This window comes from Saccoglossus kowalevskii, chromosome 10 (assembly GCF_978046115.1).
Source record: "Saccoglossus kowalevskii chromosome 10, keSacKowa6.1, whole genome shotgun sequence".
NCBI lineage: Eukaryota > Metazoa > Hemichordata > Enteropneusta > Harrimaniidae > Saccoglossus > Saccoglossus kowalevskii.
In genome coordinates, this window is record NC_140650.1 from 10,423,856 (window position 1) to 10,445,302 (window position 21,447).

Consider the following 21,447-nt stretch of genomic DNA (forward strand, 5'->3'; position numbering starts at 1 on the left):
TGTCGCATACTAGTGATCTATCATGCTGCTATTCAGAGTTTTAATGGGCATGTCATTATGTTCCTCTTTTCTGCAGAGAATAAAGGTGGGAATTTACTGGTTGTGAACACTGGTACCACAGAATGTGATAGAAGAACAAAAGGAAACAATCAGCTGCTGGCAAGCAAAGAGGACAGGGCACAGCAGGAGAGCTGTGCGGCTGCTGTGGATGGACTTGCTTGTCACACTCCACCTACTCCTCCCAAAAAACGTCACTGCCGATCACTATCAACTGGTGAGCTCTCAGGAAATGCAAAATTGAATAAATGGCAACCCAAGGCATCTAGTATATGGAAGCCAGTACCGATAAAGTATCGTGATCTTGTAAGCATCTCACCCCAACTCCAACTTGCCAGCCATGGTTTTGGTGGACCAAACTTGCCAATTGGGATAAACGAGTTTTCCACACCACCCGAGTCGCCTGTTCCACGCCCTGCATCAGCTACCCTAGACCGTACCTTCACAGCTCCATGGCTGGAAAATAGCCCCATTCGACATGCCCATGTATTGAAAGCTCGTAGTCTGTCATTATCAGAAGATTTCACAGAAAGCTCTAGTTGTGCAACACGGGTTAACAGCAGTGTTGAATTGCCAAGGAAACGCTTTGGTTTGCCACGATGTCGCTCCCAACCATGTGTACTAGACCGAAAAGGGGGATTAAAGAGAAGGCGAGGTGATGATATTGCAAGACCAGCTTTAGATTTTGAGAAGATGAAAGAGGTAGGATTCTTGTAGATTTCATTATTTGTACATGAGTGTTTCTGTATACTCATGGTGGTTGATAACTAGTTACCACTGTATACTCATGGTGGTTGATAACTAGACCACTGTATACTCATGGTGGTTGATAACTAGTTACCACTGTATACTCATGATGGTTGATAACTAGACCACTGTATACTCATGGTGGTTGATAACTAGACCACTGTATACTCATGGTGGTTGATAACTAGACCACTGTATACTCATGGTGGTTGATAACTGGACCATTCTATACTCATCGTGGTTGATAACTAGACCACTGTATACTCATAGTGGTTGATAACTAGACCACTGTATACTCATGATGGTTGATAACTAGACCACTGTATACTCATGATGGTTGATAACTAGACCACTGTATACTCATGGTGGTTGATAACTAGTTACCACTGTATACTCATGATGGTTGATAACTAGACCACTGTATACTCATGGTGGTTGATAACTAGACCACTGTATACTCATGGTGGTTGATAACTAGACCATTGTATACTCATGGTGGTTGATAACTAGACCATTCTATACTCATTGTGGTTGATAACTAGACCACTGTATACTCATGGTGGTTGATACCTAGACCACTGTAAACTCATGGTGGTTGATAACTAGACCACTGTAAACTCATGGTGGTTGATACCTAGACTACTGTATACTCATGGTAGTTGATAACTAGACCATTGTATACTCATGGTGGTTGATAACTAGACCACTGTATATTCATGGTGGTTGATAACTAGACCACTGTATACTCATGGTGGTTGATAACTAGACCACTGTATACTCATGATGGTTGATAACCAGACCATTGTATACTCATGGTGGTTGATAACTATACCACTGTAAACTCATGGTGGTTGATAACTAGACCACTGTAAACTCATGGTGGTTGATACCTAGACCACTGTATACTCATGGTGGTTGATAGCCAAACCACTGTATACTCATGATGGTTGATAACTAGACCATTGTATACTCATGGTGGTTGATAACTAGACCATTGTATACTCATGGTGGTTGATAACTAGACCATTCTATACTCATTATGGTTGATAACTAGACCACTGTATACTCATGGTGGTTGATACCTAGACCATTCTATACTCATTATGGTTGATAACTAGACCACTGTAAACTCATGGTGGTTAACTAGACCACTGTAAACTCATGGTAGTTGATACCTAGACTACTGTATACTCATGGTGGTTGATAACTAGACCACTGTATACTCATGGTGGTTGATAACTAAACCATTGTATACTCATGGTGGTTGATAACTAGACCATTCTATACTCATTGTGGTTGATACCTAGACCACTGTATACTCATGGTGGTTGATAACTAGACCATTGTATACCATGGTGATTGATAACTAGACTACTGTATACTCATGGTGGTTGATAACTAGACCACTGTATACTCATGATAGTTAATAACTAGACCACTGTATACTCATGGTGGTTGATAACTAGACCACTGTATACCATGGTGATTGATAACTAGACCACTGTATACTCATGGTGGTTGATAACTAGACCACTGTATACTCATGATAGTTAATAACTAGACCACTGTATACTCATAGTGGTTGATAACTAGACCACTGTATACTCATGGTGGTTGATAACTAGATCATTGTATACTCATGGTGGTTGATAACCAGACCACTGTAAACTCATGATAGTTAATAACTAGACCACTGTATACTCATAGTGGTTGATAACTAGACCACTGTATACTCATGGTGGTTGATAACTAGATCATTGTATACTCATGGTGGTTGATAACCAGACCACTGTAAACTCATGATAGTTAATAACTAGACCACTGTATACTCATGGTGGTTGATAACTAGACCATTGTATACTCATGGTGGTTGATAACCAGACCACTGTAAACTCATGATAGTTGATAGCTAGACCACTGTATACTCATGGTGGTTGATAACTAGACCATTGTATACTCATGGTGGTTGATAACCAGACCACTGTAAACTCATGATAGTTGATAGCTAGACCACTGTATACTCATGGTGGTTGATAACTAGACCACTGTATACTCATGGCGGTTGATGACAAGACTACTTTGTACTCGTAGTGGTTGATGACAAGACTACTTTGTACTCGTAGTGGTTGATAATTAGGCCGATGATAAAATCTTAGATAGGTTTATTTTCCATGCAATTTTCCAAACCATCTGTCATTTTCAGATGATCAATCTCATTTCCTCTCTTGTTATCATAAAAAAGCAGTTGCCATGGCAATATATGGCTACCTTTGTATTCTTTACAACTTTTAGAGGATAGGGTCAGTTTGATGCTTTATTCGCTATACGCTTCCCGTCAACAATATTGATCTCAGTCGGTCATTGCAACAGCTTTCGTCATACGTAATTTGATGCTATCTATTTAATAGCTTTACTTCGTGCTTGCAGCTTGTTCTTTTGAACAAGCACAGCGCATCTATAAATTGCCTTGTGTGTACATATTTTACTTATTAAAGCTTTGTTAATCTGAAATTAAATAATTTCCCTAGTGAATGTCGCCATGGTTGTACTGGTACAGTGACTAGAAAAAACGGTTTCTGTTTTCTCCTGAATGGTATAGTGTATCATAGTATGCTGGTAATATTCGTTACACAATCTAATGGTTGTATTCTGAATCTCTGCGTTGTGTTTCACACGGCGTTTGGCAGTACATTTTAAGTGGAGTGCTGTTACCTTTAAACCTGCAAGGTAGTAGGCAGTAAATTCTAAATGGAGTGCTTTCCCTTTTAGAACGGACTTGAGGTTAGCAATTGACTGGTGTGTATATTATTCATGTTTGTATGCGTACATGAGCTGTCATTTGTAAAATGAAATTTCAAATTTCAAAATGTATATTGATGTTGGGAGTTCATAGCAACATGTCACACGGATTGCAGCATTTACATCAATGCATGACTGTGTACTATTCCATTGAATGAAGTGAATTAATATAGAAAAGATTTTAAGGTCAAACTGTTAACACAGCTCACACTGATTTAATTCCACTAATTTCTTTGATCAGTGTCAATTCAAATCCATGTGGAGTCGCAGGGAACTTGAGTCTTTCTTTTACAACATGCTAAACCTTGAATAAAAAAAATGATAAATATAGAAATAATTGAAAGTAACTCCGGGGAAATTTAACTGAATGTCCTTGTAACTAATTTGTTATCTTCTCATTTAGTCTTAAAAATTTTTGAAAACAAGCAAATTAATGATCTGGTAAAATCTAGCAGATGTCATCGAAAGTAAAATGATGAAACTGTACTAATAGAGTAAATACGGTGTGTTTGTGTATTCAGCCAATTTTGAGTTGTCCCTGCTGATATTGATTCGACAGTTTGTGTTAGATCTAGTGAGAAGATGTATATTAAAATAGAATATTGATTGAACTAGAAGCAGTCAAATAAAATTTGGCAAGTTCTCTTCAGTGTTGGGTCCACTCCAGATACTCAATTATGATTTAAGCATGCATGGGTTGATTTACATAAAGGGTATTTTAATTAATTTTGAATACAATATCTACTGTGTCTGCCTGCATTGCGTAACAGCAGCTACCTTCTCATTAATGTCTGCTGTCTTATTAAAAATGATATTTCTGGCTTGTTAATATTGCTGTTGTCAAGGACACACTCATCATATCCATATTGCAAGATATTTTTCATTTCTTATCATGGTTTCCTATCAGATGTTCAACTTCATTTTTTAATGAAAAGGGAAAGGATTGGCATGGCAACGGATTTTAAACTTTTTTCTCTATTATATTTACTTTACCGGTATATTTATCTTGACAAGAATCCAAAAGTAATTTTCTTCAAAGTAGCAATGATGTAAGTCAACTCACATATACTCACATGGCTACTGTTGATATTCTTTTTGTTTTTTTGTATACGTCTTTTCCTCTGTTATGTCCAGATAGAGGATTTGTAATATTAGTAACTTCAGTCATTACCTTGTGTGTACATATAACGGAAAGCTGGTCTCGTATGTAAACCGTTCAACAATAAAATCAAAAGTCCATGAAATTTGTTGAGTAACCATATTACGGTGAGACCCAAAAATGCGACGACTGAACCAGGGGGAAGTTTTCAAGTCAGACCATGCTTTCTTTCAGCGACTTGAATAGATATCGGATTCTCTCATGCTATGATGACTCCTGGCATCAGGATTGCACGTCCAAATGACCTTTTTGCAATAGCTACTGCACAATTTTGTGGCTTTTAGACCGTCTTTACATGGAAAACAAGTCTTTGAAAGCGTTCGTATTAGGTTACATTGCGTGAGAGGGTTTGAAACGATGGAGTTGAATATTGCATGTCAATGTGTAAGTATTCATTATATATTAACTATTGGGAGTCAACAACTGTACTGCTACTAGTATTTATAATCTCCAATTTTTAGTTTTGCTTCATATTTAACAAGTGTGAAATACCGTCAATGAATTTGACATGCGTTAAGAATTCTAAAACTTGTAAAATAGAGATTCAGATTTAACTGAGGTAAAGACTTTATTTATTTACGTTGTTGAAATTAAGCAATGGCAGACAATATCAGCAAATTCTGTTGACTCAGCCTTTATTTGTTTTTCTAATGGAAAAACCCTATTGTACGTAAGATAAATGTGTAATTTGACATGAGAAGCTGGAAAAGTAATAGCTTGATATACATCTTCTACAATGATTGATTGGGATAAAATTTCTGTTAGTTTTTGTGATTGGCCCTGTGCGCCCGTGGCAAGGGTTGTATCATCTTGAAGTCTTACTGTGGATTGCCATACTGATGAGCTCCTATCAAAAGATTGAAATCTCCGCCTATAGAAATTCTGGTTTAATGTATATGTGATGAATTCAGTCTTTCATCTTTTTTCTGTTTCATTTTGGTATCTCCTTCTTCATTTAAAGCGAGAGGGTGTCACCTGCGCACGTGCGGAAATTGAGTCCTAAGCGACGATAACAACACATGCTAAAAATGCAAAGGCTCATGGGTTGACGCTCGTTTGTTAAACAATGACACGCTATGGCCATCTGACGCATGCGCAGGTGACGACTCCCTCGCTTTAAAGTATGTGACATTGATGTTATTTTATGATTTATTCATTTAAAAAATGTCTGATCCATAAATGGGTTTTCATGCACTGAATAAAATGCACAAACAAACAAAATATAACACGATATAGTACAAAATAAAAATAACAGTACAGTTTATAAACGTGTTAATAAATTGACATTTGAAATGCTGGCTGTACAGTCATATGAATGGCCGCCTATGAGCTCTAGGGAAGGGATATTTATTTTTAGTATTGAAGAAAGGAATTGTAGAGTTTTGTAGTCAGTAATTCGGAAAGATAATGAGGAAGCAAATGCTGCTTGGATTTGGTAACTAGTTTGTTGAGATGATGTATATGTATTTCTACTATGCCAGTGCAGATCTCGTGACATGTTCATATTTTGTTTTTGATAATAAGTTAAATATTATTATTTCCATAATGGTATGAAGCTGGTTAGTATATGGCTTAAATTGCGTACTGGTATACTGAATACATTGTATTATTCATCTACATAGTACAGACTGGGTACACGCCGATATAAATAGATTGAAAGCATTTTATAAGCATGAGATTTTCGAGCTAAAATGGGTATTGTTGTAACATTTAATATTTAACATTCTGAGCTTTTCTTTGTGAATTACCAAAACATTGTGGAAGGTTTGAAATAAGAGAGATGCATGTACAGCATTTAATAATTTCTGTCTTTTTAAGCGCCTTCTAATGGTTCTCATATCTTACACCTCAGAGCGTTAACATAATATAGGGTCTATGCTAGCATGCTCTTGGTCGGGAATATTCACTTATATACATGTAATGGACTTGACTGTGTCTTGTCCATTAAGCCTTACCATCTTTGTCTTGTTGTCATTCAATATTGGGCAACTCTTCATCTTTTATTACCTTCCTAACATTTTTTTAGTGAACAATCTTGATACTATTATTCAGTCTGAAATTTAAAAACTTGCAGTCATTTATTTCTGGTAAAAAAACTGTCATTAACTTTGCATTTCACTGATCACGTACTATTTCATGTTGATATTATTGCCATCGTTTTCTCAAATGACCCTTTCAAGCATATTTTGATGAATGGCAACGTGTCAGATTTAATATCCCTACTGCTTGAGGTCTTCCATTGTTCATTACTGTAGCACTGAAACACTTTGTACTTGGCAGTATGCGGGTAGCAGTTTTTTTTTTTTTTTTCTTCTATTCACCAATTGGCTTTTCCATAATTCATCTCTTGAAGGCTCAGTCCACAGTGTGTATAGACATTGATGTCTTCGGGGTAGTCAGTAAATTAGTACGGCATTGGTTTTTCAAAGACTGCCAGTGTTACCAAAATCCTACAGTTGGGAATGCCACAGTGTGTAGGTGCATATTTTTTGATGACAGTTCATGGGAACTTAAGGTTTATGACACCTTTCAGCTTGCATAATAATTTTTATTAGGGGATTGATGGTAGTTGCTAAGCTGCAAGAATATTTTTTGACATAACTTTGTTCTGAAGACTGACTGGAGCAAAACAAAAAGTATTCTTTTTTTGATAACTGTGAGTTCAGACAAATCTATTAATTGTGTTTCCATATCAAAGAGTACTTGTATGTGTTCAGTCACTCAGCTAGCTGTACATAATTGTTAGTACTGGTAATCATAAACAATCTTGAAATTTTAAGATTTTAAATGTACATTTGTAAACCCATGTTTGTCAATAGATTAAATGAACACTGGAAAATACCGTCCATTTGATGAGTGAATTTAATGCCAATACTGAAAGAAGTGTAAATTTGGATTGCAGAAACTAGGGCTTTCATACAACAAAGGATAACCAAGGCTGAATTGTGCTCGTAGAGTTGACAACTATTCAGTGTAGCTGGGTTGGCTGGAATGAGGTGTTGTTGAAACATGGCCTGAAGCTGTGGTGATTTGTCACAATCATTGAAAGAAAAACAGTCCTTGCATTTTATGTCAGACCTTTGACCTCTGTGTACATTACTTCTGTCAATTCAACCTATGTTTATGTTGGCACCCTGGGAAATGTCTTCTAGTTTTGTGGCCCGACATAACATTGTGTGGGCCAGTGATTTTGTTGTGGTCAGTTTATTCTTGTATGGCATGCATGACTGCTGTCCCTTGTACTCTATCTATTGTTTTTCTTTGTTCTTTCTGATCTTTTGTTCTTCTGTGGTCATGTAGCTGTAACTTTATTCAAGTCACACTGGTATATAGTCACAACCTCTTAAGCATCAAGGTCGGCTTTAGTACCTTTCACAGAATAAAACCTGCATAAATTATTTCGTATTATATTCTTAAATTATAATCAAGACCTGGGGAATTATGACCATTTCATCAACAATTTTCCAAAGAATTATAGAAAAATTAGCAAAATGTTGCACCAGCTTTTTGCTGAGACATTATGGCACGGGATTATGTGGTCTAATGTTACAATAATCTAATGCCATTTTTGTTGGTTTCATGTTTTAAGTTTGAGGTTATTTACTTTTAGTTGTTTTATATTTTTCTGATCAAAAGAACCCTAATCAGACCAGCACAAAATAAGAATTCTCTTGCAATTCATAATGCAAATTTACTTGGCCAATCAAAATATATCTTATAAACTGGATTAAACTCCATTGTGTAAATACTATTAATTGGTTGCTAGTTATGCGAGAATTGAATGAATTCCTGTTTTTGGTTATTCAGATCTTTTGCGTTATTTGAAATCAGACTAAAAAATCTATAAACAAATAAAAGTAACTGAAACCTAAATAAACATAATAAATGTTCTAGTAATTCATGGTCATGTGATCATTATGGCGGTTTATGTATATTATAACTATTAAAGTGACCATAATTGATTTCTAAACTAATTTGCACCACGGCTGTCGTTAATGGGGAAGTTTCGGCCAATCAAATTGTTGTACATACATACTGTAGCTTAATTTGGAGTTGTTGGTACTTTGATTGCATATATGGTGTCATAACCAGGTACATGTAACAGCGTTTAACAACGCCTGTTGGCCAATTCAAGACAGCCAAGTAAATTGTTTCATCGCTGTCAATTTTCGCAATATTATAAGACAACTTTTGTAGGGATAAAATAAGATGATGATCACTGTGACTTTTTTTTTTGAAAAATCACAATGCAATTTTACGTTCCTTGAAGGTCCGGTTTTCGTACAAGTCCGGTTTTGGTTACAAGGTGAAATTACAAAAAATTTAAAAAAACTCAAACTCAAAGAGATTATTAGGATTATCATATCAGATACGCTATAACCTTATACTAACATGTTAGGGACTGAATAGAGGTTATGTACCCTGTCTGGCTTTAATATTTAACAGTGAAGCTCCCTGAACCAGCTGCACTGTGTTTCCCTGCAACACAGTAACATGATTAGTCTAGCTTCTGTTTCATGCTAGCAATACATATGGGTTATTAGGGGTTGGCCATTAGAAACTCTTGGGGGGGGGGGGGCTCTTTTTACCTTAAATACCAAGATGACTACTTTTCTGAATTCCATGTTGAAATATCATACATCTTATGCCATATTGAAATATCAACCAACAGTCAGTTTGTTTGTTTAATTCTTTTTATGGTAAATTTCCAAGTGATGCCATTTGTCAACAGAATACTCTGCAACATCTGTACTGCTATAGAAAAGACAAAATTCTTATGCCTATGATCTGATGTCAAGTTTCTTTGGTTCTGAACTTTTTTTGCATTATGGTATTTTTTTCTGTTAACCATAATTATTGAGTGTATATGAATTTTGACTTTTTCAGCACTTCCATTTATCTTCAGTTGTCTTTCTATTAATGGTTTCTTATCTTATGTCCCATTCATGTCCGACTTGTGTGAGGTACAATATTATATACTGCTGCATACCGTAGTCAGATTTAAGGCAAATAACACACTTTTCAAAAAAAAATACGTAAATTTTGGATTTTTTTATCTTTTTATATATATTTTTCTTGGTTACAACCGTGTCTCATTTTTGTTGTCAAAATTATGTGTAGAGTTGTTTGCAGTACCCAGGTTTGTAAAGATTTGAATTTTTGGAAAAACTCATTTAAAGCCTCAAATATGGCTGAAAGAAGTTTTCGGTAAAAAAGGGGAAGTTATGTGTACCACACTATTTTATTTAGACACAGCAGCTGCCGAGGTCTGGTCACGAGCCAAATGACTTGTTCTTGCTACTAAAATTGCCCTCCATTTTTTCTTGTCATCACATACACTACCTGCCAAAACCTGCTGCCACAAATTGCATTTTAGTAATTTGTGTATTCATTTTTTTTTTTGTGTGCAAATTTTGTTAAGTAAAATATAAATGAAAACAAGGTCATTTATAGTAATTATGACATTTTTGAACTCAAGTAATTAAATTCATTTTGGTACAGATTCTAATCCTCACAGGTGAATTAGCTTAATTTGTTGATTACTCACAATGAAGGCCCTGGCAAAATCTCATGTACACCTATAAATATTTATTGCCTTCTATTATTTAGCAAGATCCGTTACCGTGTCAGATAAGTAGTTCTTCCATTGAAACGTCTGCTTCAAGTAGTATGTCAAATTTGGGATAATGCTGCCAAGGTACTAGTCCATGGTTACGGTATGCTTGCTTATAAAACTTGTCGGTTTTAAAGTCGGTTGTATCTTTATAATCAGGCAGTGTTTTGTCCTACATTATCATGAATGAAAATACCCAGAATTTAAAGTGTAATTGTTATTCTGGCTTATTTAGTATTTTTTGGATATTAGAATATATTTATCAATGGTTCATATGTTATAGTGTGTCATATCGTGGGTGATAAAATTATTTATTGTGACTGAGGGATACTTTCTGTTATCTGGAAATAATTTCAAAAAAATCCATGTTTTGACAAACATTCTTTTGCTTAACTGTTTTATTTTGTGCAATTCAGTTCCAAAAATAGCATTTTTTAAATAACATTTGGTCAATTTTCAGTAAAAATACATACAACATTGTAAAACAAAATAATAGTGTTTCATATTACTATGCAACTACAGCTTTTTGATAGTACATACTAAAAAACCAAATGAAAATGGTCAAGAGAATTATAACTAACTTTTCCAAAAATTATGAATAGGCATCTACATTGTTGAATGCTTTGAAAGACTCCGTGAATACCGTGTTACAATCATCAATGTGTTCATTAAAACGACATTGATGTCAACTGACATTCAACGTTAGAAATATAAATTGCTTCAATCTTTCTTTTTTTTTGGTGTTTAGTTATGCCCTCAAACCTAAACACGAATTGAAGTAGTGTTTTTTTGTGTGTGATAATGTGAGAAGAGTGATTTGTTGCCAATATCTGGTTAATGACGTCATCTCAATTCCCTCTGCACCGAGTAAACCAGAAAGCGTTATATTTCTTATCATATTTTTCCTTTGATGTTATCAATGCATGCCCCATAGATACTTTCTAGTTCTTATTATAATTCAATTGTAATGAGTGTTGACGTAAATGCGATACTTGTTTGTTCTTGATCAGATTTCCAATCTACAGGAAAAATAAAAGAGAAAAAATAGGTCTGTGGTTGTCATTACTTTGAAAGAATTGTTGTTATTCGCTGGTAGAACTAATCGAACAATGAACACGCGTGAATGTAATATAAACTATCTACCTCATAGTTGGACGCAGCGAGCTCAGATGTTATGGTTGTACTCGTTGATTTTCTGTTTTCCTTGAAGCGTATCTGAGAAATATAGTATTGCGTTAGCAAGCTGGTAATTATCCTGGTTGGTTGCAGTTTATCATTGCTATAACTATTTATTGTAACATCCAGTGTGGTTAGTAATAAAGTAAAATTGTTCACGCACAAACTTGAAACCTGTACGAAAAAAAAAAAAAAGGAAACGATTATGAGATTAATATCATAAATCCACATTACATCCTCTGTTTAATTCATTGATTAGACGATGATGCACTTGTATATATGTATGTATCCATTTTGAAGTGCAGCATGACATTCAGATGGCGCATTTAACAGTATTACCGTAACCAGCAGTAATCATTGGTTTATCTTTATTTTCATGTCTGTGAGTGTTGTCACATATTGCTTGCTATATTTGAATAATTAAATAATTGTTAGCTCTTAATTTCACGGCTCACTGCAATGAAAGGCAGCAGATAGTAATTATGCAAATTAAATAGTAAAACCAGTGAGCACCATGAATTTGTCAGTAGCAGAGGCAGGTATTTTTTTTTTTAATCTATTTTTCAATAATTACTAGTAGCTGTAATAAATGTATTAATACCATAATGAAATAAATGTTTTTAGGGTTTTTAAATATGACAAATCTGTAGACTGAACTGCATGATTGATTATTAATTAGTTTAATCGTTAGTAAAATGCCCTAGTATCACATGTATTTTAATCCCATTCTCTATGGTCTTGGCATGCTTAGTGGATGCAGCTGTCTAGAGTATTGTTAGCATTGTAAACTGTGTTTATGCTGTTGGAATCTAACAGCAGTGAGTACAGCAATATTGGGGGGGGGGGGGGGGTTGGGGGCAAAGTTGGTATACTAACAAAGCTAACAACTGGTAACCACTAGTGTCATAAATACCCCTTACGTGAACTTTGCCTGAACTCTACCAGTATATGTCATACCATTGTAGTTGCCACAATTGTAGGTGAGCGGGTGTTAGACAAATGTACAGTATTGAAGTCTTTTTTGAGGCAGCTTTGTTAGCTCGCTAACTTGTAGTGTAAATTGTGCACATTGCGATCTGATGTACATTGTTCGTGTATACGTTTGGTTTCTTTGATTGGTGACATACGATTACCCGATACAACGAAATGTACACAATGGAATCCAGCATCCTCTGAGATAGTACTGAAAAAGGGATTGAAATTAACAAGCATGTAATAACACTATTGTGGCGGTTGCACCATGGTCTGTATACAGTTTCATGTTGATACCATGGGTTTGTAACCTGAACGCGTTGGTTATTCTCACATCGGTATGCTCACAACGTAGTAATGCTGTATTTGTTGCATATCTCAAGTGTTACTGTTGGAGTTTTCAACCTTGTACTGGAGTGGCTTGTTTACCCCGTCGATCTGCTTAAAGTCACACTTTTCGATTCAAGGAGAAAAAAACAAACATGTGCTGTATTATATACTGTGTTTGTAGCAGTGGTCTATTCTCGAGCCAAAATTTACTCGAATATGAAGTTTTCGTATATACCAAAAGAAAGTTAAAATATGTAAAATAGAGATTATAGACGCTTTCAAACTAATTGTTTTTAAAACTACATGCAATCAGCATTTATTAAATTCTGTTATATTCTTTAGTCGGCAACAAGTGTTGTTAAGTGTTGAAATGCAATGTTACATGCACCATGAAGAATGTAGGGCAGGTCAGATTTATGAAATAGATCTCTATCAACATTCCACCACTACAATGCCTTAGATAAGTGTTATTCTATCACTTTCATTGATCACTAGCTTAAAGTATTCATCAATGTTGCCTGCTATTTGTTAGCTTCATTTGCATAAAATTAGTTATTCTAGCCTCATGCACTCAATCCAAAAATTATAGTATTTATTTATCACCTGACCGGACTGCCTCGAAAATTATCATCACAGAATTATATCAAGCTAACAATGTTTTAGTGGTGGCAATTAAATTTTCCATGCTTTATTTTTAGTTCTTGTTCAGAGAAAGTCCAGAAACTGGAATTTATGTATTGCCCTGATTTCAAGTGTGCTTCCCTATCTGTATCTTGAACATGTCTTGACTGAACCAACTTTAATATCTTGGGAGACATATGCATGTTTCATGATTCAATTCAAGTTTCATTCATACATTGGACATTATGGGACCTTCAATTCAAGAATGGCAGCCATTTTATTGTTCAAAATTTATTTAAAATAAAAAAAAAAAAATCTTGGTCATGCACGGAAATATTTCATTCAAACTTACAGGAATTCAGGTGTTTCAAAACTAGCTTAGAACGTTTTGTTCGAAATATCAACTAGCGTCATGGATGTTTAAAATTATTTGCCATATTTTGTGTGTAAAACAGTTAATTCTACAGTAAACACTTAGGTGCTTCTGTCTGAAATAAACAAAATATGGTCATTTTGAATAAAATAGTAAATTGCTGATGTACAGTGGTATGCTAACAGAATACGTGTATGCATCAACCTTGTGTAGAATTAAAAATAAGACTTAGTTTTGTTCACAGTTAAGATGTTCTGCTGCGTGAATAAATTATGTTTATGAGTTGTCAGCAAAAGAAAAAAAACAGACAAAAACATTGGGTGATCTTTGATTTGTTAGTAAATTTGATAATTTGGAAAATAAAACAATAATTAGTCAATATTTTTCATAAACATCAAAATGTCATTTTTACTAATTCGTCTTGAAATATTTAGTAAATTTTGAAGAAAATCTCAGTTTACTGCGTTTACTAATGAGAGAGAGCATATGACATTAATGTACATATGACAGGCAGCATGCCATTTACCTTTTGGAGTCATCATACTTTGTGCAAATATTTCTACCTGTAAAAAAACGTGTATATTTGCTGTGATGGATTACTGGCTTTGAGAAATGATGATAACAATCTAAAAGTACGACAGAAATAGTAACAGTATCCATCAGTTATCAATCAATAATGTAGCTTCGCTAGATTTATGTTTGATACCTGGATATTTATTTCTGCTCGATAAATAGCATATTTATTCTTGACAGGGCACTTACGTTAATGTCAATAAGTCGTGAAAGTATTCTGTCGTGTGTGTCAACATTTCTATCTGTGCTGTTTGTTCTGTTTGCTTCTAATAGAGATGTGCTTCTTATAAAGCAAATACAGTATAGGTATATTGAGATGAAAAATCACAACAGTGCACCTCTCATTTCCTTGTTATGCGAATTGATATGGTGTATGTTAATTTGCATATAATAATATACATATTAGCTATTTCGAGTCTGCATTTATAAACAAACAGTGTTACACGCAACGTAATATTACCGTAATTGGTATAGTACAGGTGTGATGGTTCAAATACCAAAATGGCAACAGTAACAAAAAGACTTCCCTGGCGGCGATGATAACATACGAACACGGAGCCAACAGATGAGGTTTCAACTGGTACTGGTATTATTATACTCTGCAAACATCAGGTACAATAACACGGTAAAACTCCACTACTCCAATAACTAGATACTTAAACTCCAATACAATTCAACGAGATCTCCGATCTGATCTCAGTGCTGAACAACTCCCCTATATATACCCACACTGTCTATAAATAGACCATTACATCAGCATACATAATGAGTCTGGAACTTACTACAAACTTCTAGAATGTTCCATTACCTTCTATTGCCTCCTACAGTGTTCTATTACCTATTCAACCATTTTCTAAAAATAATCTAGAATATTCCACCCAGACACAGTACGGTTCTAGAACATTCTCAGTGACACGGAAGTGGTAAATAAGTCGTATGCGACAAACAGCTATGGCTGTTTTCCAATTTGCATACAAACAAAGACCAACTCGGTTAGATCAATATTTGCATAGACAGAAAACAATATGTATCAATCAAAGTTCACCAGAAAAGCTATGGCCAGGGGGGATACAGTTAACAGGTGGTTGGTAATGTTAACTTACCTAGGGAGTCTAAATTCATTTCCAGTTATGTCATCTTGAGGGGTCTTTCATTACATTCCATGTGCAGCACATTGAAAATGAAGAATGTTTATCAATCATTCTTTAGTGTGTCTTGTTTTGTTTATTTTTAATTTCATACTTGTCGTAAAACATGGGAATATATTGATTTATGCCAGAGATATCTCTGGTAATTATCAAAGTCTTGCAATGTTGTTTGTTATTCTTAGTTGGTAATGCAGTCTTCATTCGCTGACAAAACCTTTATTTGTGATCTGTCTTGGGGGTATGCATTCTTTACACTAAGTTAGATGGTTCTCCTGGAGATTGCTTTTGTTGGTTGAAAGAAGCAATGGATCAACGGAGATGTCTTTTGAAAGACCACAGTATGTGCTTGGTTCCTTGTAAGAAATAACTGCACTGTGTGATTGAATTAAGGAATCTGATTTTGGGATACTCTGGCAGTGATTTATATGAAATCGATTTACTGTTGATGTATTGTTAAACACCAAATTACTGCTATAAGAAGTTTTTCTACAATAGATGTATGTGTACCATAATGCCTCTATTAGGAGCTCTATAAAGTATTAGACACAGCAATCAGTAATGATCACAATAAGAACAATCCTACCATTGAATGGAATAATTAACTTGAATTAATAGGATTTGACGTATTCTGTGAGCAGCTCTATAAAAACTATAATGATGCCCCACAACTGAGATTTCAAATTTCAATTCATTCTACTTAATCGTGTAAGTACGACTTTAAATGTCATTCTTGTTTGTCATAAACTGAATTTTTTATAAAACTCAACTGCCCTTGTCTGACTCGGTTGTTTTGTTCACTATGTCTTTTTATTCTTATTGTCATTTAAGATAAATTCATGATCTCTTCAATGAGGTTTTGCCCATTGGCAGACTTCTTACAGACATTATAAGGATTATGTTTAAGACGACCTGTGATCCCAACTGCACTGCGGTTCAAACTCTGTGTCAACTTGTCTGTGTGAATATTTAAAAGTACTTTAGACTACATCAGCAGAGTAAATAGAAATACAGAATTATATATATGTGATTAAGCTGATCTTATTGGGTTCCGTGGATATTGTGAATAGACGACTTGCGGTTTCAGTATCGCATGTTGTTTTTGTTTGAAAATTTAGCGCTGTGGAATGTTGTTTCCATCTCAACAACCACCGTGAATCAGATGTATTTAAGTACAAAATGCAAGAACAAGGGATGTTTCTTCAATTTTATTGAGAAATCATGGCAACTGATTTGAAAAATTTAGAGAAAACACTGTCAAGTATGTTATATAATCTGCCGTTTCATTAATAGCCAGTCATGCATTAATCACTAAAACTGTTCTTCAGATATCTAAACTAAGGTATCACACTACTGCATAGGTAAAGGTTTGACGCTGTGAAATCTTGAAAAAGTTGAATTCATTTGGTTTGTTAGTTAGAATGAAGGAGGCAATGACTGTGCTTATCATGAATCAAAATCAAAAGAGTCTACAATTTGCTGGCGTGGTCAGACAGATTATCACATGTACCAGAAAAGAGTCTACTGTATTTTCTCTATTAGTAGTGCATGCATAAATTACAGGATTATGTTTATGGTCGAAATAATAATTCCATGTACAACAAATGCGATTTTTGATTTTTAAGTGAGACGCACTTCTAATAGACTAAATATGGTATTATGGACTGAATTACGGGAGAAGAATTGACAAAATAAAAGTGCTTAGACATATGACCTAAATACATTTGTGGATTTCAAGTACGTGTATACTAGATCGTTTACTAGTAAGTAATACTCTTTGAGTTGAATATCTCTGATGTTTTTAGAACAGTACATGATATGGATTTAATAAGTAAACCAATACAGCATTAATGTACGCCTAATTCTCTGTAAGGTACTAGATTCATTGTGTAACCCTGCAGTGACGCACTAGGATTTTCTCTGACGTAGTCCCAGTAGTTAGCAATCAGTGTGAACGTTACAAGTCTGTACTTACACTAATATTATGCAAATTAACCACACTCGCAACAACAATGAAGTGAAATTTATGTTTTCCTGTGCTTTGAAAGACAAGATGATACAAATAGTTTTTATTTCTAATGATTGAGACCAATGTATTTTGCTGTTTCCTAAATTTTATCAATATGAAAGAATGTATGTTTAATCACTAGGATTACGTAATTGATTTAATTGGCTACAGGTGATCTAAGATCTAAATTTAAGGAAAAACTTGTACAGGTTTATTTCGTGAAAGGTGAAGAAGTAAAAGCTTACTAGACCAAAATGTTGCATTTAATCTCACTTTAAAATTCTTATCTAAGTTTATGAAAAATGACACAACACTGCACCATTAACAATGAATCTTTGAATGGCAAAGTCAATTTTTTTCATATTCTACAAAATAAATCACATAAGTTGTTCTGTATTTTCTAAAAGAAATTTGTAAAACGCTATAGACAATAGGGAAATTGTGTCGATTCGATCCTAAAAAATCGATGAAATTATAGAAAAATGCCTAAAAAAGTGAAAAAAGATTTTAAAGGGCAAGATAAATTTACCGAGTATTAGTATCATCAGATGATCTAGTGTATGCATAATTTGATGGGAACCCTGGGTAATGAGCTTATAAAACTACAAAATGTACTCCAGTTTTCAACATATGATAGGCTTTAATGTATTTGTCTTGGAAAAATATTGAGGTGATCCAGCTGCTGTTACAGCATGTGGTCTCTGTGTTGTTGCTGAACCAGTACCGGTATATATAGAAACCAATAATTAATACTTTGGAGTCGGTATGTAATTTCACTCCTGTTGAAGGTATTCGGTTGCACAAAATTGCAATCAATGTTACAATATAATGATAGTAACATGTTGTGCTTTACATGGCGCTGTATGTTGTATGCGGGCATTTTTACTTGTCAGTTCATTATATCCACCTCTCTTGTTACAAGGAATGCACAGGATGAAAAGCAAGTTAGGTAATTGATCAGTGTGAGCCTCTGTATTTGAAAAAAAAAGGGCGCTGTTGTATTCTCTTACGTGACATTTACGTGGGCTTATGTATAGACAGTTTACTTTACATTTGTTTAGCGTCCTTTCTCTGAACTCTTTTGGGTGCTCTATCACAATCAACCACATTCCTTTGGTGACAATTGAATTTTCTAATTATATGTGATGGGGTAATGGCCACTCAAATACTTCCATCCTGGGTCAATTATCAGCCCCATACCTTAAGTGGCAAGTATGCAACGCTGTGGAGTTATCACGTCATGCAGAAGGTTTCCATGGTGTTTTTGGAGGCATCATCTGTTCTAATAACCAGCTTAGACATCTGTCTGTCACAGTGGCTCTTGCATATAAAGTGAACATCCTTGCTGCATATGCAAATTATGCACTTGAACTTTTATAATGCATGCACTGCATAAAATTCATTATTTTGAATTGAATCAATCAAAATGCATTACTTTGTCTCCAGTTTATTCAAAAAGCACCATCCTATGTTGATATGTGTCTTATGGCATTTATACACTGCATTTAAAGTGAAATCTGGCGACTCTTTTATTTGGTTTCAAGCCACATCTATACTGACATGAATAAAGTTATACTGGAATAGCAAGAAGACGTACTTCAGAAATAACTTTATTTCAAGTTTGGTTCTTAGTTTAGTTTTTTGATCTAATGCTTTGTTGTTCAGCGTATTGATACTTGAGCATCCAGGGTTATGCAATGGGCATGTCAGTTATTAGTAAATGTATTTCCTAATGCTAATGTCATTTCAGAGAACTGCTTCTCTGTTATAATGTTGTAAAATTCATGATCACCAAAAGCGATTGCTGCTCAGTTATTGCTGTATATCCCTGTTTATCATTCAGGGATAACATGGCCAGTGTTTGCCTATAATTATAGAAGGCGACAGCCACAAGAATCTTGAAGTCTGACTGATTTTGTATGTTATGTTCATACATCAGATTAGAATATGCGGAATTGAGTCCTAAGCAATGATAACAAAGCATGCTAAAATGCAAAGGCTCATATTTATAAACAACGACATGCTATGGCTGTCTGTCGCATGCGCAAGTGACGACTTCTCGGTTTTAACACAATTGGGTGTTCAGTGAATCATCTAACTTGCCGCTTTCCACTGAGAGACTTACGGTAGCTGGGACAGGTGATATTACACATATTGTTTGTCTCTGTTGAATAATAAAGTATTCCAAGCATGTTTTTACATGATGGATCTTCATGTAGAAATAATTTTTAAATGTCAATTTTAAAGTACATAGTACATATACAGGCATTGCCTTGTAAATACAGATGAAATGTACATACATGTATTACTTATGTTCTGTATATTTCATGTATGTATACAGTGTCAATAATAATCAAATCGTCGTTTGCATGCATTTATCAAAAATTGAATTGTTAAAGCGAGAGGGTTGTCACCTGTGCACGCGTGAGTCCAAATTGACGATAACAACACTCGCTAAAAACGCAAAGGCTTATGGGTTGACGCTTGTTTGTAAACAATGACACACTATAGCCATCTGATGCATGCACAGGTGATGACTCCATCGCTTTAAGTATTACCACAGATCTGCTGCTCAAACTTAAACACCATCGAATTATTAAAGATAAGTTGGGCTGTATTTAAAAAAAAAATGAATTTACTGGTAATTATAATTTGTTCATAATGTAATTTTTTCCAAGTTTTGGTATTAATGAATACCCACAACGTGTGATTAAAATAACACAGAATAAGATGTATGTGATAAAAAACAAAAACAAAATTGTAGCATAAAAAAATAGGTGGAAATTTCTAAGCTGTGTTTCTGAGATCTGTACTGTTGTACAGATGCGTTAAATTGCATTTATGTTGCTGTATAGGGTATCTAGTGTGAGGAGTCTGTGAGATTAGGCTGTTCATTATAGGAGTATCTTCGCCTAATCATAGAGACTTGGGATAGACTTTAAACCCGGAAGGAAAGTGAGTCTTTTTGTGCGGTTGTGTTAAAGCCAGTGTAATTCATCTTTCTACAACCAAACGCCTCCTCATTAGAATACTGTAAAATACTTTATTTTCGCAGGAATAAATTTTTGCTGTAAAGGCTTTTTGGGTGCTTTGTTTGGAATGAGTTGAATGTGAAATATAGGAAAAAAAAGTATATTCACTGGATTTTATTTTCTCTGAAGCATCCCTTCAGCGAAAATAAATTCCAAGTGAAAATAATGTATTCTACAGTATCTGCCAAAGTGCAGTGATCTACATGCTGTCTACACATTGTACACATTGCGTTTGACTTGCTAAATGATATTAAAAGACAGCTAAATCTTTCTTGCAATGGATTTCATCTTAGGTGCATATATTGAGTAATTTTCTGATGGAATATTTACTACTGAATGGCATCAGCTAAACATTGCCTGTCTGAGTTATCAGATGAGGTGTTGCCATGCTATTGGTCGGAATGCCGTTTTGAATGACATGTTTGGAACTCTGTAGAAAGATGAATTGTACCGAGGTTGTTGTGTGTCACTATTCCAAAGAAATCACAGATATACAAGATCAGTATGGTGTGTAGTCATTTGAGACTGTTTATTTATATGAACCGAACCATGTTTGAATGCATCAGATGAAAAGAAGCACATTGCAAAGGGGATATACTTTAGTTTAAGTCTACAATTGCATACCCATTTCACTGTTACAGTTTTGGCTTTCACATCTACCATTACAAGATACTGCCATATTTATTTACGCACTATTGGTACCTGTTTAAGCCATCTAAATCCCGTACTACGGTATCATATGTTGTATTTTATGACCTCTTAACAAATTGTGCTGAACTTCTGTAATGAAATTCTTTTATTTTTTCCTTCTTGTTGCAACCCTAAATGGAACTAATGTAAT

General features: G+C 34.7%; 1 protein-coding gene across 1 annotated transcript in view; it reads left to right on the forward strand.

Annotated features, from left to right (window-relative positions):
• The window catches only part of LOC102807976 (protein FAM53A-like), an 84,077-nt gene that overhangs the window by 2,221 nt on the left and 60,409 nt on the right, over window positions 1-21,447 (forward strand). The window contains exon 4 of the mRNA XM_006819487.3: window positions 77-759. Within this exon, the coding sequence (XP_006819550.1) occupies window positions 77-759 (683 nt within the window). The remainder of the gene's footprint in view (window positions 1-76; window positions 760-21,447) is intronic.